At 41.7% G+C, this 18,747-nt stretch overlaps 1 protein-coding gene across 5 annotated transcripts in view; it reads left to right on the top strand.

Moving 5' to 3' along the window:
* prkar1b (protein kinase, cAMP-dependent, regulatory, type I, beta) overlaps positions 1-18,414 on the top strand; it is a 76,472-nt gene extending 58,058 nt beyond the window's left edge. For all 5 annotated transcript variants that reach the window (XM_061748316.1, XM_061748317.1, XM_061748318.1 and 2 more), the window contains 6 exons: positions 1,111-1,157; positions 3,991-4,149; positions 7,991-8,051; positions 11,452-11,573; positions 15,848-15,929; positions 16,844-18,414. In XM_061748316.1, coding sequence (XP_061604300.1) covers positions 1,111-1,157; positions 3,991-4,149; positions 7,991-8,051; positions 11,452-11,573; positions 15,848-15,929; positions 16,844-17,016 — 644 coding nt within the window. In that variant the 3' untranslated portion in view covers positions 17,017-18,414. The remainder of the gene's footprint in view (positions 1-1,110; positions 1,158-3,990; positions 4,150-7,990; positions 8,052-11,451; positions 11,574-15,847; positions 15,930-16,843) is intronic.
* The last annotated feature ends 333 nt before the right edge of the window (positions 18,415-18,747 follow it).

Here is an 18,747-nt window from a genome sequence, read left to right as displayed (position 1 = left end):
AAAACTAATGATCTACCTTCTTAAGTACTGTAGGTATCAATAGCACGCATCACAATAAATCACAAAAAGAGTCTGTGCACTCAAACAACAACCACACTAACGCCAAAGCACCTTCCTTGGGAAACTCAATACTCCACTGCCTTAAAACTTGTGAAATTCAGAGTTGCTCTTACAATCCCAAGTCAAAGCTGGCACTTGAAGTACTCACGCAGTACAGATCTACTCAGGGACACGCTCACACTGTAAGTTTGAGTCGTCAACGCAGAAGAATCGAACAGTCAAAGAAAGTCACATATGGGCACCCAACAACACCCTTCACTTGACCAGACGCAGTGATGGAAGAAGTATCAATGAGTGAAAAACATTTATTTGTAACTCACAGGAAAAAAAAAAATTACATTTTTTTGACAAGAAGGGAGTATTGAACTCATTCATTGCCAACCCTCCCAGTTGACATGAATATTTGACGTGTGTAGCCGTCAATGGCAGTGAATGAGTAGACTGCTATGTTATCCTCTCATGGTAGCCTGGCTAGTTAAGTAACTGAATACCTCTCGATAGATGTATGTATCATCTTCCTGATTAAGGACTTATAGTGATATTTAGATCTGATGGTACATGTTCATTGCACCTACAGAATTCCTTGTTTTACTACGGTCCTGTTGTACGAGATTTGAGATTACTAAGAATATGCGGTCAGGCAGCGCAAGAAGGCACGCTCAGTTATTGCCGAACTAGTTTTCATTTTATTTTACATTACTGGCCTTGAGGTTTTTCATTCAAAAGTTTACTATAATTATGACTTTACTACTAGCTTAGCGTAAATTAGCTCTAGACTACGACTTACGTAAATTCAGGTTACTTCGCCACCGCAGAAATTGAAATTGTTGTAAACCAAGGACCCACTGTGTGTTGTTAGAATTTTGCCAGCAGTTACTCAAAGACAAGTACGTGACTATTTTAATGTGTGTTTCAAATAAAAAAAAAAATAAAAACAAAAAAAAATGCTCTACAAATAAAGATTTGATTGATGGATTGAAATGTCAGTTTGGTTGAAAAAACAGAAGGCATATTGCAGCATTCACTCTTGTTTTTTCCGCTCCCCTCCAGGCGATGAAGGGGACAACTTTTACGTGATTGACCAGGGCGAAGTGGACGTAAGTGGCCATCAAGAAAGACTCAGATTTTCTCCTCACGGTCTGTTCTTTCAGCAATTTAAAAGGGATTCCATTGTGCAGTTCCTTTTCCTTCTTGTTCCTGAGGGAGGGTAAAAAGGTTTTCACAGGGAAAATCCAGCCTTCTCTCATGTTGAAACAATGTTCCCCCTTCAACAATAGACAGGTTGTATTCAGTTGCCTCCGCGCTTTGTTCTCTCCCGAGTTCAGTTCCAATCCGATGCCAATCTGGACATCTCGCTGCGGAGTCGGCGCACGGCAAGGCAGACAACTTTTGTCTTCGCGCGTCTGACACGCAGCGATAGAGTTAAGTGGAGAGATAAAACAGGAGCCGACAGGGAGTTAAACAGGAAGTGACCTTATCGGCTTACGGCGGTAAGCGCAGGGCCCTCATAGTTGGACAGGAGCCGAAGCTGCAGAGGTTTTCTGCACAAAGCCGCGTAATCAGACCACCGGAGAGATGGAGACACGTGCACAATTACAATGAGCAGACATGATGACTTGATAGAAACAATGTACAGTGGAACACACCGAAAGTCAAACAAACCAGTTAAACCTGGAAAAATATGCCTTAAAAGTCAAAGGAAACTTGGGTGTTCAAACCATCATTATGACTGTCAGTCAATTTTGCGAGATTTCAGCTCGGTAACATCTGTTCTGCTCTCCATTATGGGTATGTCAAAGGTTTTCAAAAGGTGAGAAGTTTTGTTTTATTTTACTTTTCTGAAAGGCAGTCGACATGATCCACCATATGCTTTGTCTCAGGATTTGTCCAATTCCTTCTTTTTAGCTTTTGTCGCTAACCGGAGGAGGATATTCCGCAATGGTTCAGTGAAGCGCTTCTAGCCTAACGTAACAGCGAAACAGCGCGAGGCCACACGGGTGTGCCTGGCACGAGAATGATTGACACCTCGTTGTCACACCTTTGGCCTCTGATTGGTTGTTTTTGCTTGGGCGCAATAGTTAGGGGGGAAAAAAGAAAATCTAATTAGAAGCATAAGATTTTTTTTTTCCCCCCACAAATCATTTTACAAATGTACTACTGTCAGTTCAGTTTTGTTTTGTTTGTTTTCTCCCAAACTCCCCTTTAAACATCACCTTTACAATAATAAAGGTTTGATGATGGCAAAGGTTTGAGTCTGATTCACTTTACATTATTTCCTGATGGATTTTTTGTAGTTGTTGTTAATTAGAAGAACTTGGAGGTCAACCACTGTCACAGAACAAATTGTGTTACCACTTGCTTAATTTTAGCCTTAATGTGATGTCAATATTTTAATTGTCCACAGTTTTGGCTTTTGTGTACAGCCTTTTTTTTTTTAAGTTAATATACTTTTATAACTTATATACTGACGCAAGCAATTATTTTGCAAGCACATGCTTTTTCCCTTCTGGTAATTTTTCAGTGGCTATGGCATTTGAGAACAAAATGGGATAATTGCTTTAAAAATAAAACCAATGAAACTGCAGCTCATTTGAAAATAAAGCAACCAATATGAACACATTGTGACGGCGCAACCAACAACAGCACTTTCAACATTTGTCGATTGTTAATTGCCACCGTGACCTTACAGAATCTGTACATTGTAACCATTCAACTATTTTCCGCTAGTGTATTTCACCTTTTTTTCAACCATCCATGTTTCATGGATGCTGAGCTTCACACACTGAGTGAGACCATTTTAGGTGACAAGGCCTGAAAACTACTGACGCAGCACCTCCCCCAAATTCTTCTGACATAACCACCATAACCGTCTTTTTAAAGTCCTCCCAGGTTGTAGTGACTGATGAGTCTCCTGTGGTCGACCGAGCCGTGAATGATCGCCCCGCAACAATTGTGTCGCTTCACAGCAGCCACTAAATGAATGAAACCCTCTCTCCTTACCTCGATTGCTCCCCTTTGTGTTATTAAGTCAACAGGGTAGTGCATTGTGTGGCGCCATGTAAAAGCGTAACCGAATGTGTCGACCACGTGCAAGTATGTCGGCCGCTATTTTTGATATGTGTGTGTTCAGACCTCCAAATCAAAGGAAAGGCCCTAACAAGAGAAGAAAAGCAGGAATGAAAAAGGCATTGATGGGTAGACAAGAGGGATAGAAGGCCTTTTAGAGGGTCTCATCTGATGGCTTAGCAGGGATCAAATACTTAGGGACAAGCAAAGAAAGCGTATCACATTGCCCGGAAACTTAGGAGGGAGTCAAGAAGAGTCAGAGGGGCTGACTTTAAGGAGAGTAACAGTGCTAGAAAAGAAAAAAAAAACACACAATTAGCACACAGTTATCGAGACAACATTGTTGGAAAAAGTCCCACATATTCATGCCAAAAACATGTAGAACACCCAACTTTAATCAGACAGCAAAACAACTCTTGATTAAAGAGATTCTAGCAGATAAGATGGAATGTGTAAAGTCACGTTTCCACCAGTATACAGTTCAACACGGTTTGGTTAGTTTCCACTGTGGATTGCGTGGGCAGGTTAGCCATAGCGATACGTATTGTAAAGCCGAATGCGAGTGACCTGGGCAGTCGCGAACAAGTTGCAGTTGGCAAATCAAGGAATTGTCAAGGAAGAAATAATAACTGCAGTGTTTGTTTTTCTGAGAATCTTGATTTTTGGTGGACAGACTTCGAAGTGTGTGTTGTGTTGTGTTGTGTTGTGCTGTGCTGGTCATCTTGAGTACACCATGCACTATTGCAAAAAGAAGAACACATTTTATTGTCTTGTCTTGCTTTCACATAAAAAAAGGAAAGAAAAATCATGCTGTTTAACCTACAATTTTGAACAATATCTGCCCCGTTCTTGGTGTCTCAACAGGTATATGTGAATGGGGAATGGGTGACCAACATTGGCGAGGGTGGCAGTTTCGGTGAGCTGGCCCTGATCTACGGAACTCCCAGAGCCGCGACGGTGAAGGCCAAGACTGATCTTAAACTGTGGGGGATCGACCGGGACAGCTACCGTCGCATCCTCATGGTAACACACCACACCTACTCGCCACTTCTCTGCTCTTAAATCCTCCAAATTTGTCCCCAGCAGGGTTGAGGTGGTTGGCCGCCGCTGCTTAAAGTTTATTTCCGCTTCCATAAAATGTTTGGTCCGAGATGTGAGAAACATATTGCTTTCTCAGAGAAGACGCTCGGGTGGTACGTGTTTTATATGAAGTCTGTTTATTATTGCTAATTAAAGTTAGCTTATTCAACTGGAGGTTGCGCACTTCATAGCGCAGCACTCACTCACTCAGTAAAGTTTGGCGTTCTGGCTGCCGTCAGTACCGGTCCAACACTTGCCAGACTAAACGCAAATTATGTGGAAAAGTAATAGCATCTGTAATGACTTCACTTTTTGCCACCTGGAGGCACTGAGCGCTGTACAGTTTCTGGTTTCCATACTTGTGTCTTTGTTTCCGGGTGGCCTGTTAGTCTGAAATAATACAAGGATCTGTAATGGATCCTAATTTAGTGGAATTTTGCAAATTAATCATGTTTTATTTCAAACTAATTGTATGATCAGATGAAGGGGGAAGCAGGGAGATGACAGGGGGTGAGCTCATGCTTCTGTACACATGCCCCGGGAGCTTTTCTAGTCTAAATGTTTAAAATACTTCCTCTAAATCTTGACCAGGGGCCATCATTTGTACAAAAGAAGTTTTAGATTATACAATATTTGATGGTTATTATCCATCAAAAACTAGATTTGAGAACAACATTATGGCAAAATGAAGCAAGGCAGATTGGGCTACCTGGCACAACATTGCGGCATGGTCATGAGAGTATTAAGCGCGCGTAATGCTGTTAGAAATGCATAAAGGTAAAACACCCACACTTTTATATATATATATATAAATTAGCTGTAAGCACACAGTGTACATGAGAGCAGCAAAAATATGTGAGTTTGCTGACAGAGTGGACGTTTTCGGCCAATGTTAGCATTGAAATTCCGAAGTATTTTTATATCAATTGATTTTTCTCTATGACTGAGTTTGACATCAACATCGGAGCCCGCATACTCAAAGTTCAGCACCCGTGGATTTACCTAGTCGCAGATTCGCTATTTGTTTAAATTTAACTCCCAGTCGCAAAAAAAAAATTCGAATTTTTTTTCAATTTTGAAATGTTTTTTTATTTTTGTTTTTCAGTGGCGTTTATCCAATCCCCACTTATTCAATATATATATATATATATATTTTTGGAAGCAATTATAATGTGCGTCAGTTATCCACAGATTTTTGCTATTCGCGTTCCGGCCCGGACCTTATCCTCGATCCACTGCACACATTATATAATGAAGATTAAAATTATTCAAATTAAAAAAACATAAGTGTACGTTTTTATCCGGGGGATGGGGGGATAGTATAAAATGAAGGACAAGACATCAAAGTTTCATTATTTTTGCTACATTTTCATGATGACTGAGCGATTCTGATGAGGAGACCAAAGGCACGTGTACGACGGACGAGGTGTCTTTTATGGAAGGATGGCCACTATTTGAGGAAATCCGATGTATTTGGCTCCACCCGGGCTCTCGCCGACTCAAATGTTTTCGTGATGACGTCCGCTCGTGTTGAGCAGACACCTTTTCTCCAATTCGTTTCCAGCGCTTCCCATCCCGTCTTCGCCGGCACTGAAAATATGCGTCACTCAGTTTGTGACGGTTTTACACTTGACATTGGGCCCCCCCTGCCCCCATGTCACCTCTCCAGCGCATAGTTTCACGGAGGGAACATTAGCCCTGGTAACCTTTTCTTTTTTTCCAAGAACTCTCTCTCATCCTCTCATTCTGTCTTTCCCTCCAGTAAAGCGAAATGTAAATCTATAGTTAATTATTAAAAAAAAAAAAGCACTCTCTTTAATGTTTGGTATTCTGCCAGCGCCTCAGGGTGAAAATCAGTACACATTATGTGCGGTTTGATGACATTAATTAAAGGTCAGACCTCCTCGATGGCAGTTGCATGGAAATTGCAGGAGCTTACTTTAAGTCTGTGGCTCTATTATTGTATATTTATTATGGGGCCAAAAAGTTGGATCACAATTTTGAGGGTAATGCCTCTGAAAGGAGTCTGCCTATCCTCCGTCACCTTGATCTGCACCTGTGTATAAAACCCTGCAACACGAGCAAAAGAAGACTTGCAGAGATGATGAGGAGTGATGGTGGACTGGACGGGAGATAAAAGTCATGGCAATAAGGCGCAGTGGGTTTAGTTTGGCTTCATGCCACACCACAACTCTTTGACACTGCACCTCAAAGAGGAAACGCTGTCATGAGTTTGGTTCCTCTTAAACCGCAAGGCAGTCGATGGGGGGGGGGGGAGCGAGAAATGTATGAGTTGTCGTTTTATCGTTACGTCTGTCCGCAGTACGATTAACTCAAATACTGTTCATCCCTCTAATAAATGTTGTGGCCCAGTTATATAAAACCTAAATGCTTTTTCTTTTACAAATAAAAGACAGCAGTCACTCTAGTTATTCAGCCCCTACTATGAACTTGGATAAGAACTGATTTTTTGTAGTCAACTATAATGTGCTGAAAGTCGAGTCAAGAGTCGATCATTCGATGACATCGTTGATATTTTTTCTGCACGGTGCAGCAGTCCCTCCACTTTTCATGCGCCACAAACCAGTTTCACATTAAAACCTACTTATGCATAGTAACTTAAACACAAACGATTAAAAATACACCTCACTACTACGCAGAATGTAGTTGTTGTAATTAGCGGGAGTCTTTATTTGTAAAGTCGAGTCCTCGACTCGTCGACTAAATCGGCTCATCCCTTAGTTCCTAAACACGATTGTCCGTTCAGGCCATTTGAATGTTGTTGCTAACCAAATCAGCAGCACTGAAGCACGTCAAAGGTGCCTCAGATGAATACACGAGTGGAGACTTGTCGTATAAAAGTTCCAGAGACGTTCACCGCGATAATCTTAGTCTTTAACGAATTAACTGACGTGATCGCTTCGCAGTGTTGTGTGCATTCATATTTATGTTCCATAGAGCTACACGATTTATTCCACCCTATTTGCTTCCGTTCTTACATTTCTTAGATTAGTCTGGGAACACATTCTCACCATTTATGCAAAATGATATGAAATTAAAGGTTGTACACGCACCCCTGCTGTCAGTATATATAATTTCTTTATTATGCAAAGACTGAGTGAGTTTTTCGATTGAAGTCCCAACCCTTCCTTAACCACACAGAATAATTCTGTGAGTGACGGGGGGGAAGCGAGTTAGTAGGGAAAGGTGTCTTTTGGGTTTCGACTTGTCGGGATGTTCACGGAGAGGGAAATCCCCTGCCTGGTGGGTGGGAAGGGCCACACACGCACACACACAACGAACACACATCAAACGCCCTTCACTCATGTGACCACATTAAAGCACCTGCACGTTTATTATTATTATTTTTGCCGCCCTGATTGTGTCATTATGCCTACATACAGCATCATAGGCCCCTGTTTTGAACTGTGGAAACGAGTGGTGCATCTTACTCCAACCATATATGGTAAAACATAATGACAAGCAAGATGTAATAAAAGATAAAGCAATTTTTAGCATGTTTTATGGGCTGTGGGGGAAAATAAATGTTCCATTGTGAATGAAAGGAGAACTCCCTATCATTAAGAAATACCTCAAAAGTATCTTATGTCAACAAGTGCGTCCTTATCCTTAGTACAGAGACATTGCTTTAAATGTGGAACTCATTTAAAATGTTCACAATAACATTTTATCCATAAATTGCTCATTTTAAGATTATTTATGCCTTATAGTATATTGGTAGATTAGGATATCTCTGCATCTCACCGCTGTCTTGTTTTTACAGGGCAGCACTCTGAGGAAGCGAAAGATGTATGAAGAGTTCCTCAGCAAGGTGTCCATCCTTGGTAAGTGTGTGCGTACTGCGTGCGTAGCGTGTAAGTAGTACGCTATACGCGGCATATCATGCAATGTAGCTGCGTTACGTTTTCCTTCGCCGCAGCATGAATGCGTCTGCACGTGACTGCTGCGTTAATGTCGCGGAGTTCAGAGGGCAGGCATTTAAATCCAGCGAACGAAATTGCTCGTGTTAGAAAAATAGTCCTTTTTTTAAAGGCATATTTTTTGACATTATAGGTCTTTTTTTTTAATATGGAATGAAGGCGTCTTTTGCAGAATGAAAAGCGTAATATTACAAGTTGCATTTTTCAAATTCACTTGTTAAAATAGAATGTTCTTCCCTTGTTCAACTTTGACTTTAATATCATATTTGGATTACGTCCATTCTATATCTGTATTTTTTTCTTGAAAAAAATAACTTTATTCTCATAACATTGCAGTTTTTTTTCCCTCTCTAAAAATAGTAATTTATTATCGTAACATTGTGCCTTTTTTGCCCTTGAAAATGAGCAACTTTTTAAATAACTCACTGCCGTGGAGGTTATGTTTGTCAACTGCAATCCAACCGTTAAATGCCAACGACAAATATATTCGTCATGTTTTTCAACGGGTAGGCGTGGAAGTGGGTCTCGCCCGGCTTGTATGCAAAATTCATGTTTGTAAACAGCTGTGATGACTAACGGATCCCTGTAGATGGTGACATAGCATCACTTTAGGCGTATGTTATTAGTATTAAATTATGTATATGTGTGGTATAAACAGTGCGTGTCGTGGTAGGTAGTAGAAAGTGTGTGTCAGAATTGTGAGAAAAGACTTTGCAGGTCTTGAAGTGAATAACGAGCAGCCTGTAAAAAAGCCAATGGCCACTCAAGCCTTGCTCAGCGTCACTCACGGTGCGTTACTTAGTTGTCTATCTGGAAAGAAATTATTTTGCCAGCAAAAGCCCTTTGTCAGTCTTGTTTCTTATTCCCGTTTTTGTTGTTTTATAGTTTGAGGTGCCATAAAAGCAAAAAATGTTAGCGTCAAAGTCATTGTTCTGCTTGGAAAGTTTGAAAAAAGACTAGAAACAAAATATATTTTTTATTGTTTCTGAAAGAAGAGTGTACGTTCTCTTTTGGTAGTTTCAGTCCAGTGCTTATACTGTCACAGAACGCTATTCTGTGCGTCTTGAAAGAGCAGTCCAAATGCTCTGAAAAGGCTGTGAATATGGGGAACTCTGCTTTGAAAACTGAGTGAGAAAATAATTTCATTCCTATGGCATTTCGGGTAACTTAGACAGTCTCTTGACCCAGAGAGTTTGAGAACCCCAGCTCTACAGTGCAATCAAAGAATCCGCATTTTAGCCGAATTTGGGTCACAGATCTTGGGTCTGCAGATCTTTTGGTTTGGAGCAGTGACAAATGAGATTCAGTCAGACTACGGAAACGGCTTGAAATTGAAAGTGACATCTGGTCCCCTTCCACCTGATCATCAGTGCGGTGGGTGGCGTTGAGGCCGTGCCCCCTGTACAGCGTTATTAGCTGGCTGAGTAAACACATACACTCAATTCAAGTCTCAGAACGTCTCGGCAAGATCCCAGTCCCTTTCATTTGCCTCTTTTCTTCTTTAGCCTGTCGAGGCCCGTCTCTCCCACGTCAAAGTGCTTTGGCCCTCTTCATTCCTCTTTCTGTCGCTGTCGGAGGAGGGGCGGGAGGCGCTAGTGTTTTTGTTTGTCTTTGATTTTTCAGATAGCCACGAAATGGGGCACAAGCCCTTGATGTTGCGGAGTGAAATGGTTGGTGGATGGGGGTGAGGCCATCGAAACTACATGGGCTTTGTCACACACAAACACGCACGTACAATGCGGCCGACATCCCGACAGGCAATTCCCCGTGTACGGACCACGTAGGGCCAGGCGTGACCGAGCGTGAAATGTCGGTTCTTTTTGTCACCACATTTGTGTATCGTGTTACCTGCAAGGCTGTTAAGGATCACCTATATGGGACCCGGCTTGCCAGACGCAAGACATCCATCTGGGGCCCCGTAGACGCCGCGGCCCCACTTGAGGGGACACTGGACACCTCCAAGCACACCAGAGTTCACCTAAATTAATCCCGCACATACACTATTCACACTCTTCCACACACAGGGATCAGTTACAGGGTACAATTGTGTGGGACAAAGAGATTCCGCTCTACTTTTGCACCTTTAAGTTGAATCGGCCAACGTTAAAGCGTTGAAACGTTAAAGATTGAATGAGCTGTTTCAGCGCACATTCCACGCATGAACTGTTCAGATTAGGCCAGATTTTATTGAACGCTAGATGAGCTCGTGTTTTAAACTTTCTCCCTGTACCTACTCGGTTGCTTTGTGCTGAGAACCCCTTAAAGTCCCTATGAAGTGAAAAGAAATGTCTTCTAATTTTGACAGACACAATAGTGTTAACAACGCTGCTAAATTTGAATGATTAAAATAAATTGCCACGTATCTAAAATGAGGCTTCAAAATTACGAAAAATCAAGCCGAAACGTTACGGGGCTTGTCTGCTGAGTGGGCTCAAATGTCAATCAAATAACACAACAAAAACTGAAAGCTAATTTGTCTAGCATCTTTCTTATGCCTACACGACGACGAGGTTGAGCCGCGAAAATACACCGTAAATCCGTTTAATGCCTCCAGTAACTGGACTATATCTCACCAGGTAGTCGCAGGGCTTTTCCAGGCCGCGACAACAAGGCGCTCAAAAGCGGCCACGTCAGCAGTCTACATGTTGGACAATTTTTTTGTTTTTGTTTTCCCCCCCTTCGCTTTTCCCCTTTTCTCTCTGTGACGTGCATGCACTCAGGGCCAACAACGAGGCCCTCTAAAGCGGCCATGCCAGAATTCTACATGCTGGCTCTCACTTCTGACATTTTCCCCCTCGCTCTTCCGCCTTTCTCTCCGTGACGTACATGCACTCAGGGCTGACAACGAAGCGCTCTTAAGAGGTCACACCAGCGGACTATCCGATGAGGAAGCTGAATTTTTGGGGTGTTGGTGTATTGCTAGCTCGCCAACTGCACGACACGTTTGCGCCAGATAAACACTGATGTGAACAAAGGCACTCAAGTTATTATATTGTGGGGGAGGGGCGACTTATGCTGGACGCCGTTTTAGGTACGCCTAAAGTCTTAATTTAAATAGTGAAAAACAGTTTAATGCTACACCTCCACAGTTGAGTACTACATAGTTCTCAATCTTGTCATATTTTCAGCAATTATCTTCAAACATGTATCATCTATTTAGAAATAAATCTCTGAGTTCACTTTACAGGCTCTTTGCGGTGTTCCTTGAGGCCGAACAAGAGGAGGCAAGGGGTCTGCAAAGCGATGGCCGCCAGTTAACAATTCCCCTTGTTGACCATACCGTATGTGTGCTTTCCCATCGCAGAGTCTTTGGATAAATGGGAGCGTCTGACTGTGGCCGACGCCCTGGAGCCGGTCCAGTTCGAGGATGGCGAGAAGATCGTGGTACAAGGAGAGCCCGGCGACGACTTCTTCATCATCACGGAGGTAATTTCTCAGCACGAGGCACACGGGGGTTTGCGTCATGCGTCCAAAATGTTGGTGGGCTCTTTTCTCTCTCAGTTTTACCTCCACTCGTACACTATAAACCCTCCATCAGGATTCTTGTGTGTGGAGTAGCCCCCGCCCCCCCAAGTCTCTATACAGGACACCCTGTTGAGTTTGGGGCCCCTGGCGCAACTCCATAAAGGGCCCCCCTGCCGATCATTCTAACACACTCTTGATTAACTCCACACTCACAATACTCAAGTCAAGAGGGTCCCGTGTGGGCCGGCGGTGGATGCAATCTGCCGTTTTCTCTTTCTGTCTCGGAGCGGCCTGTCCGTCTTTCTCACATTGTCATTACGTCTTTCCGTCTCATTCTGTTGCCCCTCAGTCATCTTTGCGAGCGCTCGGCCGTTGTTCGTGGGAGCGGCGAGGCGCAGCTAAGCCACAGAAGGAGGGATTTATCAAAAGTGCTGAGTGATGCCTGGCTACAGTACGTGTCCCCCCTTCTCTCTTCACCTTCCAGCCCGCTTCTCGGTTTACCTTCTTCCATACGAAATCTGACGAGTTAGCATAACGTTAAACACCCATCTCCTTGCCCAAATATTTATAGGCCGCTCCGCATATGTTCACCTCGTATTATCTCACCAAGTTATGGAAGCCTCCAGTAACTGTACAAAACCCATAAAAGCTGTTTCTTTGTGTGTGCGTGTGTATACAAAGCAATGAATCCATTTGGGATTTAGGAAACTGATAAAACGGTTAGCAATGCATGAGTCATCAGTCTGCATGGAGGAGAAAGGCAAATATGCTGAGGAATCTGGGGGATTATAGGACGGAGGAGGAATAGGGGAAGTTGATTTAGGAAAGTAGATCATTCCGGTTTATTCCTCAAAGTACAACACAACCGCGTGTCGGACACAAATTCATATTTGTTCACATTTCAAAAGTAGCAAATGTAAATAATCAGTTTCAGTACAGATCATAAAAGGCACTCCAGTTATTATATTGTGGGGGAGGGGCGACTTATGCCTTTATTCACCGTCCAGGAAAGTTCAGTACTTAAATGATCATAATAGGACATCAAAACAAAATAACCCACTCATGTCTAAACTTTTATGATGGATAACAAAGGCATAATGCTAATCAGTTAGCGCCACATGCATCCAATTGTTCACCCATATAAAAAATTGTTTCACTTGTTCATTTTTTTTCCTGTGGAGCCTATCCTCAACCATTCATTGAAAAACTAAAAGGAAAGCAGTAATTGGGGTCAAGGAACTATGTTGAAGTGATCAAGAGCTTTGTATGTCGAGAGGAGTTAACTTTATGAATCAGACTTTCTTTATAAAGAGCTTTTCATACAAAAAGCAACTCAGTGCTTAAGATTAAAATCACAAGTTTAGCCTGGGTTGTTAGCTGAAAGTGTAGAGAGTCTTTGCCGCATTTGAGTGACTACTGCAAATCTCAAGCTAACAAACTGCAATTAAATAGAGACCGTTATTACTTGATAATTGACAAAAGGGTTTTGGGATCATAATTTGTGGTATATTTAGGGTTTAAACTATGTATATAGGCAATTGTAAACTGAATTGTTAGGGTGGGCATCAATTCTGACATTTTTCCGCTATTTGCGGTCCCGGTTTAACGATAACATTGATAACACGCATGAGTCTTTTTGCTTCTTGCCGAAGAAAAAGCCTTAAACATCAACAATATTCCAGTGTGTTTTTCCGTTCCCCTCATCACATGATGTTTGATCCCTTCCTCCTGTCCATCGTACATTTTTAGCCTCTAAGCTCTCTCGCTTCCTCCTCTTGTCCCTCAATGCTGCCGAGCCCGACTTTCCCAGAGCCGGGTGGACTATGGTGGAATGTGTGTTGCTGGCTTTCACACGGGGTCAGGAGACCCGGCCTCCCGGGATGGAGGCGAGAGGGAGAGGGAGGGTAGAGAGAGGAGGTGAGCGGGGAGAGTTTGACTTGACTCGCGAGATCGCTTTCCTCACATGTGCACTTTTTCATCCTTTTGATCAAGTTTGGTTGAGGCGCTTCCTTCAGTTTTCTCTCTCGTCCTCAAACTTTGTCACCCTTGATTCCGATGTAGTGTCGATATCTTTTTTTTTTTTTTTTTTTTTTTCCCCATTTTTGCCGGTCTGTTTGCAATCACTGTACCACTGAAGCAAACCATATTATCCCTTCCGGTTGTGCATGCTTGTACACACTTCGTCATCTTTTTTTGTAACTACAGGATTTACACCAAATAAATTGGTTGAGCTTTATGACTTTAAATAAACTTCCGAAGTGGCTGTCAACACTAAAAGCATTAGTTAGATACTGTGCAGAGCGGGGGCCATTATTTCCAGTGAAGAGATGCACGTCTTATTTTCTATCCTGGTTGTGCCACAATCGTAAAACTGCAACTTCATACCAATTTGTGGCATCAAAGGACAAACATTTTTTTGTGTTAACTAGGACCACAGCTGTCGGATATTTTTAGAAATTAGAAAGTATTTGACTGATTATGCCATCAGTTAACTTGAGTAATCGTATAAAAATGTATGGTGCACTATTAAACACAATAACTTGCATGTGAGGTGCAGGTATTATTTTTGTCCACTTGGGTCGCCATCCGCACAGTCGACTGTAGTATCTGTGTCTTTGGTGTGGCCTGGTGAATGACGTGGGCGTCAGCGAAAGGGAGTGTACAGTTGGCTGGCTGTTTTCTTAGTAAATATAAATTAAGCAATCAAGAGGCAAATTTGGAATTGAAAAACTCCTCCAAAGATGTCTTTGTCATTTCTTAGCAAAAACCAGACAAATCATTTTCTTCAAAAACAGACAAGTCCAACATTTTCACGTAACTGTAAATAGTAAATATTATGCTTTCTTCTTCTTGGTTGCCGCCGTCCTCGAGATCCTGCCGAACCACTTGATTGCGACCAACATCGGCGGAGGATTCCTCATAGAATCTGCTGACCTGATCACTAACATCAATCTCACCAATGAGTTTCATGACATCATCTCTCTAGTTCTCATATTTTACGCTCACTTTCAAGCAAAACTGAAACCACATTAGCAGCGCGTTAAGGAGAAATCATTGGATTGAGCACGTATCGGCTCGTGATTGGCATTAGAGAAGATGACGCTAGCGGCAGTAAAAGTCACTTTCTGAAATAAAACCTTTATTTTTGTATTTATTTATTTTTTTACATTGGAGTTGTTTTGTTTTTGCAGGGTTGGGACATGCAACTTCGAAGAATGCTGTGAAAAGCGGTCAGCTGGTGGGCTTTGCTCTATTTTTACATCAATAGCGCGTGTCGGCTTTTGCGCTTAAACTTGCCAATTTTCTGAAAAGTCATCTAATAATCTGATTGCGTGACGTCTCTGTGTGAAACACTGGCCTTTACGGGGTTCTTTGTTAAATGCCACAAATTGGGCAGTTACAACCCAAAGGTGACTAAGTCTAACACTTAATCCCTTTCACTGAGATACAGTTGAGCTATTATTTGCCCTGAATGGGCAGCTGGTCCTTTTTGGCTTCTCATTAAGGTTCATTATATTCATATTTAGCATCACAAGCTTGCTCTGCAGAAGGATTAGAGATAGCGGGAGCATAACGGAACAGTCAGGTTTGTTTTATAAGCCGCTCCGAGTTTTCCTCCTGACATTTTAGCTACTTGCAATTACCGAGATTTTGATGTGACAGTCCGGACATGTGACAAAATCCATATTGAGAACATATTTTGCTAATGTTATGTTAGTCAAGTGGACATTGGTTGGAAGCTGTTCTGCTAAACAACAGCTGCGGGCTCCGCTCATTCTGGGCAAAGGCAATGGAAAACAGATTTCCCTTAAAGGTTCTCGATGTGATGTTGTCCGTGCGTGAGGATGTGGGGGTCCGATCGTCTTGGACAGTCTAGTAGTTTCCATGTTGTGTGTGAGTCATCTGGTTTAGATGTTTGCATTTATAACACTCTGGAGAGAAGAAAGCAAACTCCGTCCAAATTGTCCTCCTTGCTTGCTTGGAATATCTGAGTTGTTCTTTATCCGCCTCCACGGAACAGGTGTCCGTTCCATACAACGACGCCACCCCCCACCCAAAAAAAAAAAGACGCAAATCCCGTGCACCTGTGTTTTATGAAGGAAAGGAATTTCTCCTCTGCTTAATCCTCCTGATGATGTTCAGCTCCATTCAGTAACTTCTCCTGTTCTCCCCCTCTCATCTTTCTTTCAATCCTTCCACACACCGCCCCTCCCTCTTGTCCGTCCCGTCTCCAGGGAATTGCCTCTGTTCTGCAGCGCAGGTCCGACAATGAGGAGTACGTGGAGGTCGGCCGACTCGGGCCCTCCGACTATTTTGGTGAGTGGCTCCGGATCCGTCAGGTGCCAGAAATGCCAAATACATACTTGATGTTCATTTGCAAGAAAAGAAACAAGAAAACTCTGTAACACAACATATTGGAGTAAAGCGAGATGATAAAAGTTGTACTAAGCTACTGAAAATACTGCCCTCAACGTACTATATTGTAAAATATTCTAAAAATCCACAGTGGCGATATTAGGTGAATACATTTGTAGTTTAACTCATTCACTGCCAGCCTTCCCAGTTAACATGGATATTTGACTTCTAAAGCCGTCAATGGCAGTGAATGTGTGAAAAAGTTGTTATATTATGACACATTTTTATATTATAAGAAAAAAGTTGTACTATTCCAATTTTTTTAAATCAAGAAAGTCATCTAATTTTGTGAAAGTAGAGTAATCATATCCCGGCAAAAAGTAGAAATATTATGAAAATTAAGTCATAATATTAGATGTAAAAATATTCTTGATAAGTTGTAACGTCACCAGAAAAAGTATTTTGTATTGCAAGGAAACATTTGTAGTATTACAATAAAGACAAAATCTTGCAAAAATAGTCATATTACGAGCAAACATTGGAAAGGTTTTAAGAAAATTGTTGGAAAGTTACAAGAAAAAAATCTTATTATGAGGGAGTGGTGCGGGACTTGCCGTTGAGGTATATATACATTCGTTACATATATCGGAACGAAAGTACCAATGTATAATGCACTCTGTTGACGGACACATTTTAGGGGAAAAAAATGGACATTATATCCGAGAAATCACGGTATATTTGAACACAAGCGGTAATACAGGCATACGGAGCAAAAAAAAATACCCGCGAGCATATATTCTTTATCCTCTGCGAAAAACAACGACAGTAAGCCCCACTTGTACTTGTGGTAACACCTCCATGTTCCTTCCGTTCAGGCGAGATCGCTCTGCTGTTGAACCGCCCGCGGGCGGCCACGGTGGTGGCCCGCGGCCACCTCAAGTGCGTGAAGCTAGACCGTCCCCGCTTCGAGCGCGTGCTGGGCCCCTGCTCCGAGATCCTCAAGAGGAACATCCAGAGATACAACAGCTTCATATCACTCACCGTCTGACACATTTCCCCCCCCCTCAAAAAAAATAAAATAAAGTGTAACTTGCGGGCACGCGCCGCACCTAATAAGTCGGGGGCCTGTGGGCGGGTGGGACAGTCGCGAGGGGTCTCGGAGCCCAGGATGCGGGTTTTACATTTCCAATGACAGTTTGCTCATTACCTGATTAGATTTTTTTCCTCTTCTTCATTTTTTTTTTTTTTTTTTTTTTTGCTCTTGTGCACTTTGCCTTGTGCTGTCGCGTACCTTTATGTAAAAAAACAAAACACAACAACAACAACATGGAGTGTCCATTGTGTCTTGTGTACGACGTGTGTCCCTCAAGTGACAATTTGCACTTTTCATGCGATTAAGACTGATTCATCCAAGCAGGGCGAAATAAGAAAATGTTTTCATGCAGCGGGACGATGTGAGTTCCATTTATTTGGTTTTTTTTTGTTTTGTTTTTTTTTTGGGTCGTTTTGCATTTTTTTCTTTTTTGAGGTGGTGGTCGAGACAACTAGACTATTTAAGTGTGCTGTTACTGTGTTAAGATTTTATTTATGCGTGGCAGAAATGTTCTTTTAAAAAACACACAATATTCTCAATATAAAATACAAACCATATTGTTTACTGTGAGTATAAAAGGTCTACACACCCCTGTTCACTTGTCAGGTATTTATGATGTAAAAAAAAATAAAAGCAAGACAAATTATTTAAAAACTTTCTACCACCATTCATGTGACCTATAACTTGTAATAATTTAATTGAAAAGTAAGTCAGCAAGTAAAAACACAGTGAGAATTTGGTTGCAGAAGTGTGCACACCCTCTTAACTGGGATGTGGCTGTGTTAAGAATGAACCGGTCACATTCAAACTCATGTTAAATGGAGGCCAGCAAACAACTGCCCCCTTTTAAAGTGTCTCTGGTTTACCCCAAATAAAGTTCAGTTGTTTTAGGAGGCTTTCCTGCCTTTTTGTTGTTATTGTTGTTTTTCACCTTCTTGCATGAAAATGAAGCACGTACATGTTAAAGGTCACGTTAATTGTGGAAAAAAGTTTTGTACTGATATATATTAGTCTTTTATTTTTTTAATCACACAAAAAAAACAACTGCACTTGAACAGGGGTGTGTAGACTTTTTCTAGCCACTGTATACACGCACACTGTCTCAGGATTTTCAACAAGCTTGTTATTGTTCTTGTTGGCTGAAAGCTTTTGCACCATTTTGCTAATGTAGAGGAAACACAGCAGTTTTAACGGACACACTCTATGTTCCAAATTTAAAAAAAAGAATTTTAACTAATGTAAACATCTGTCCCATCCTAATGCAATGATGTGATATGATGGATGGATTTTCTGTACCTATTTCTTTCAACAATCAATGTATCCTAAACAAATAAAGAGAAAGTCTTAAAAAGAAGAAAACTTCTTGATCAATTATTATTATTATTATTATTTTATTTTGTAGGTTTTGTCCAAAGTAGCTACACACCTTACTTTTTTTGGTCATTCAATTGCATTTAAATGTTTTTTCCTTGCATCTTTTCCTTCCTTCCCTCATATCCGCTTTTCAGTCATACACCCTTCCTGCATTCTGTCACTTCAACCGACTTTTCTGCTTTCCTTTCTTCCACCCGAGACATTTTCCTTCTACCTTCCCTCTAACCTTCATTTCTTCTCATTTATTTTGCAACCTTCCTTCCTTTGTTCTGACCTTCCCTCCTTCCTTTCTGACCTGCCTATCCCGCTCAG

The sequence above is a fragment of the Phyllopteryx taeniolatus genome, chromosome 16 (assembly GCF_024500385.1).
Source record: "Phyllopteryx taeniolatus isolate TA_2022b chromosome 16, UOR_Ptae_1.2, whole genome shotgun sequence".
NCBI lineage: Eukaryota > Metazoa > Chordata > Actinopteri > Syngnathiformes > Syngnathidae > Phyllopteryx > Phyllopteryx taeniolatus.
This window is presented reverse-complemented; position numbering and strand designations above follow the sequence as displayed.